A 5,724-nucleotide genomic window follows, 5' to 3' on the forward strand; every position below is an offset into this window, starting at 1 on the left:
CATAACATAATATTATACATATAGAACGTAAGTTTTGCTTTTTACCATGGGATGGATTTCACTTTATTTTTAACCATTGGATGAGATTTTCATCCTTATCTCAAATTTTTTTTTAGATAAGTAAAAATTATCTATAAATATTAATTGGATAGTGTAATCTTCATTTTCACCATGGGATGGATTTCACTATATTTTTAACCATAGGATGAGATTTTCATCCTTATCTCAAAAAATTACTTCTAGATAAAATAAAATTGCATGTAGATAAATAGGATAGAATGTAATTTTGATTTTTACTATTGGATGAATTTCACCATATTTTTAACCGTAGGATGAGATTCTCATAGTTATCTCAAAGTTATTTTAGATAAAAAAAATTATATGTAGATATTAATCGAGTAAAATTTATCCGCACATAATGTATACAACAATCTAATACATGCATCTCATGTGTTTGAATTAATAATTCATTTTACGCAATTTTAATTAATTAACTCGTGTTTTACTTTATTACGTAACAATAAAAATTGTATTCGTTTAATGTATACACCGTGTGGATAAGATTTTACCGTATTAAGATAGAATGTAATCTTCATATTCACCATTAGATGGATTTCATCTTATTATAAACGGTTGGATGAGATTCTCATCAGTACATTTAATATTTTTTAGATAAAACATTACATATTATATAATGAATACCATTTACCACTTGAAGTCTGCACATTCATTTCATTTCAAAACATATTAAAGTAATTTGGTTTGTCCTTTGAAAATGAATTTCAATCTTGGAGATTGTTCTAATAATAATGATGAAGATTTTTCTTCTTCGTCATCATCTTCGTTAGATTTGGATTTTTTTCCTAGTACAGAACACCATGATAATTTAATAAATCAACTACGTATGAACAACTACATGTTCCAACAAGTTCTACAAAACCATACTAATGAAGTTTTCATAGGTGGCTCCATTCCAGGTCATGTGGTAATCAATCGTGATCGTGAGGCGGCAGATGATAATTTATTTCGTGATTATTTTTCAGCCACACCACGCTTTAATGATGCAATATTTCGCCGTCGTTATAGAATGTCCCGCAATTTGTTTCTTCGTATCGTTGATGCAATTAAAGATCACGACACGTACTTTGAACAACGCATTGATGCACTAGGTAGATTTGGATTATCTACTTTGCAAAAAATTACTGCTGTGTTTAGAATGTTGGCATATGGTTTGCCAGCGGATGCCACTGACGAATACGTGAAAATTGGAGAGTCAACTACGATTGAAAGTATGAAGAGATTTTGTCGAGCTATTGTAGAGGTTTTTGGTGAGCGATATTTGAGATCACCAACACCTAACGATGTTGCGAGGCTTCTACACATTGGTGAGCAACGTGGTTTCCCAGGAATGTTAGGTAGTCTAGATTGCATGCACTGGAAATGGAAAAATTGTCCAACGGCATGGGCTGGGCAATACGCAGGTCGTAGTGGATCACCAACAATTATTCTTGAAGCTGTTGCTGATTATGACCTTTGGATATGGCATGCTTATTTTGGTTTGCCTGGCACCAATAACGATATTAATGTTTTAGAGTCATCACATTTATTTTCCAATCTTGCTAGCGGTATTGCGCCTCCCGCCCATTATGTTATTCAAGGAAAAGAATACGATATGGGTTATTATTTAGCTGATGGTATATATCCTAAATGGTCTACAATTGTTCAAACTATTCGTGATCCTCATTCCCAACAAAAGAAATATTTCGCGATGAAACAAGAATCGTGCCGAAAAGATGTTGAACGTGCATTCGGAGTTTTGCAATCACGTTTTGCAATTATTGCAGGACCGTCACGTTTTTGGAGAAAGGAAGTGCTACATGATATAATGACTACATGTATTATACTGCACAACATGATAATTGAGGATGAACGTGATCTTAATGCACCAATTCAAGATGCCATAGAGGCTCCAACTCCAACTATTGAAATGGTGGTAGATGAAAATCTCCGGTTTGAACAATTTTTAGCTAGACATAAAAAAATTAAGGACAAAAATGCTCATTTTGAACTCCGTAATGCATTAATAGAGCATTTATGGGAGCAACGTAATAATTTTGAAAATTGAGTGTTTATGTAATTGTATGTCACTTTTATTTGAATTTGTCCCCTAATTTATGTATTATATTATATTTTCTTGCAATTTATGTTATTTAAAAATTTAGAATAAAAAATAATTTTATATCACGTTAAAAATTATATAAAGTAATTATTTGGAAAAAAAGAAATAAAGGATTTATAATATGAAATAAGAAAATAAGAATGAAATAGAAATAATAATATAAAATTGAGGAGAGAGAAAAAGATTCCTTTTTAGAGAGTAAAATAGAGAATTGGGTTGGAGTTGATTGTCTGAAAAAATAGAGAACTCTATATTTGGAGAGTAAAATAGAGGATTGGGTTGGAGATGCCCTAAGTTGTAGTAATTCTAGTTGTGGGGTAAGGGAAACAATAATTTCCAATAGTCATCATTGGATAACGATGAAATTGTTGGCACTTGTAATCACTATAAATTATATATTAAATATAGAATTGAGGAAGATACGGTGTAGGTACGGTTTCGTAATTAAAGTAGTTGGCATGATATTTTGGCTACAATAATTTCTTGAGTGTATTATATTATAAATATTAGATATATTTTATTATGGTAATTACATTAGAGTATAGTATTAGGAAGAATTGGATTACACACGCTACAGATTTGACGAGCAAATACATGTTTTGTGTGTTACGGCTGACTAAGATCAGGGGTGGTTAGGGAGTAATGATTAAGGTAATAATTGAAGTTAGTAAAAGGATAGTATAAGGGCTAGGGGGTATGGTTAATGATCTGTCTAGGTTACTGGTTGTGTAAATTCACTAAATATGATTATCATATATAAGTTTATGTTTGATAATAATTAATATAAATAATTAAATATTAGGTGTATTGTATTGACTACCATTAAGTTGTGATAATTGGAGGAATTGAGACTTACCCTTGGGCTTGAACTTTAGGAAATTGTCTATAGACTGGGAGTTAGTTATTGTATAGGCTTGATATATATAGTAATATGTGGGTCGATAGAATCGTTTACTTACGCATAATGTACAATTGATAGATTGGAAACATTCAAAGGCATTGTGGAAAGGGAAAGAATTGGAAGATTAGCTCTCTTGACTTTGGTTCTTCAGTTGGGGTCTGTTATGGCTTATTCTATTTGATAGATAGACTCTTAATAGCGATTGAATGACTTATTCTATTTGATAGATAGACTCTTAATAGCGATTGATATGCATTGAGTGATATTGTGAAGTTCTCTATGTACTTGATTGTGTGGTTGTGTAGCTTGGTTGTGTGGTTTGTGATTGGTCTGAAATCCTGAGATCGTGAAATTTATAATCTTGAACCCTTTCTATCTAAATGATGCCTTGAATAAAGAAGGCTTGATGAAATATTGTTAATGAAGTGAAAAGTGGTGATAATAAATAATAAATTAACGATATATTGGATCGGATGCCACGAGCCGGCATGGTATTATTGGATCGGGGTGTCACGTTCCGACACGATATTATTGGATCGGGATGTCACATTCCGACACGGTAACTTTAAAGGAAAAGATATTGAACTAACTTAATGTACTCAATCTCAAAGAACCTATTTCCTCAAATGAGCGTGGTGTGAAGGCATGAGTCCTCGTATATGTGCTTGATATTGTGATTGATTGCGTACTTGATTCTGTTGTCACTTGTTCATATTGTTTGTTGTTGGCCACCTACTAAGTGTCATAGTTGATTTTATACTATTATTCATTGCATATTAATTTTTATTTTGGGTTGACTGATGATACCTACTTAGTACGTGTTCTTTGTACTGACCCTTACTTGTGTTTTCTTCATTTTCTTTTGTGAAGTGCAGCAAGTGTACCAGCGACTTCGACTCTCCCTCAGCTCTAGCCAGTCTCCAGCACATCAGATTTCAGGGTGAGCTATTCCTTCTAGCTCGTGCTGGATTCTTTCAATCATGGCATAATGTCCTTAAATTTCGGACATAGACCATCTTATTTACTTATTTTGGTGTCTTTAATACTCTTAGACTTGGTATTTTGAGAACAGATGTCCTTGATGTGATGACTTTCAGATTTTGGGGATAATAAGTGTTAGACTTTAGTGGTTTATTTGATTGATTGCTTTAATAAGTTTTGAGCTTCCTCATTATTATTGTTATTCGTAATTGAATTATTGATATATGTTGGGGTTTGGTTTCCTTGATTCGCCCACTTAGGAGGTTAAGTGTGGATACCACTCACGACTCATTTTGGATCGTGACAAATATATTTATTCCATTCTTGTGATATATTCATAAGTTTGATACCCACTATTCCTATCTTATGAAATATATCAGCTCAAACATTTGAGAGAATTGAAACCTTACCATTTTGGTTTATTAGTGGAGAATCCAATAGAACCAAATAAGAAAAAGCCAAAAATAAAGGGACATAATGGAGAATCAAATGGGGGAAAATGCCAATTAAAATCTCATTAATTAAACAAGTTTCTCACAAAGCGACGCAGTATAGTAAAGCGATTTGACATTTGTTTTTTAACAGGGCCAACATGTTTCTGATGGAAAAAAAAATTTAAGCCACTCACTTCTTTTCTTTCCTTATATTTAAATCTAATTTAATTTACTCATTGATTTTATATTATTCGTATCTGAAAGTGACTTGATAATTATTTATGTGCTTTGTGGGGTTGACTTTATAATTTGCATTTTAGGATGTGGATTATGTTAGATATTTAACATGATAAATTTAAAATTAAACACGGTAATAGGATACAAAATTTTACAAAGATTAGTAGGATCGAATGGCATACATGTTTGAGCCATAACGGATTATAGGACAAATTAATTCTTCTTCTCTACTATCCTTATCGTTAAAGTGTCGTTAATGGGATAACAACCTCACATTCTCATATGTCTCTAGTCTGAGGCGGATCTACGTTTATAAGAATGGATGCACGTATACCCATTAACTTAGGAAAAAATTATGCGTATCTAATCAAGGATCATATAATTAAATGTGCACTCACAAGCAAAATGTCCTGAACTTGATGTTGTTGTTGCGTTTTCTTTTTTGTCATTTTTTTTTCCAAAGAAGACATTTAAAAACTCCAAGTGAGATTTGAATCCACAACCTCAAGTGTATGGTAAGGGTCAAGATCATCTAAGCATAGAGTAAACTATATCATATTTTTGTTTGGTTTGTATTTATATACTTTCGATTTTATACTTGTTTGATAATATTTTATTGGTGCTTCGACTAACCAATAGTGCCCGTCGCCTTAAAATGTACTGGCCAATATCCAATATAATGACTATATTGGACTTGTGTTATGAATAGCCATACAATCCAAAATAACTGAAGTGTTTTAAGTTTTAACTAGGGGTGTGTTTGGTATGAAGGAAAATGTTTTCCATGGAAAATGTTTTCTTGGAAAACAAGATTTTCTCATGTTTGGTTGGTGAGTAGAAAATATTTTCCGAAAAAGACTTTTAGTGTTTGATTTATGAATGAAAAATGTTTTTGAAAAATTTCTTTTATTTTTACTAGAGTAGAAAATAATTGTTGAAATTGAAAATATTTTTTAAAAACAAACTTAAATTTTTTTTGGGGGGTGGGGGGG

General features: G+C 32.0%; 1 protein-coding gene across 1 annotated transcript; it reads left to right on the top strand.

Annotated features, from left to right (window-relative positions):
• The first annotated feature begins 727 nt into the window (after window positions 1–727).
• On the top strand, window positions 728–2,191 carry LOC125845869 (protein ALP1-like). Its single transcript, XM_049525367.1, has one exon. The coding sequence runs from the start codon at window positions 776–778 to the stop codon at window positions 2,123–2,125; it is 1,350 nt and encodes a 449-aa protein (XP_049381324.1). The 5' UTR covers window positions 728–775; the 3' UTR covers window positions 2,126–2,191.
• Window positions 2,192–5,724: the final 3,533 nt, after the last annotated feature.

Source organism: Solanum stenotomum, chromosome 1 (assembly GCF_019186545.1).
Source record: "Solanum stenotomum isolate F172 chromosome 1, ASM1918654v1, whole genome shotgun sequence".
In the NCBI taxonomy this organism is placed as follows: Eukaryota; Viridiplantae; Streptophyta; class Magnoliopsida; order Solanales; family Solanaceae; genus Solanum; species Solanum stenotomum.

What these genes read in the sequence shown, in the direction of transcription:
- LOC125845869 (XM_049525367.1), top strand. Translation starts at nt 776, where the DNA reads ATGAATTTCAATCTTGGAGATTGTTCTAATAATAATGATGAAGATTTT.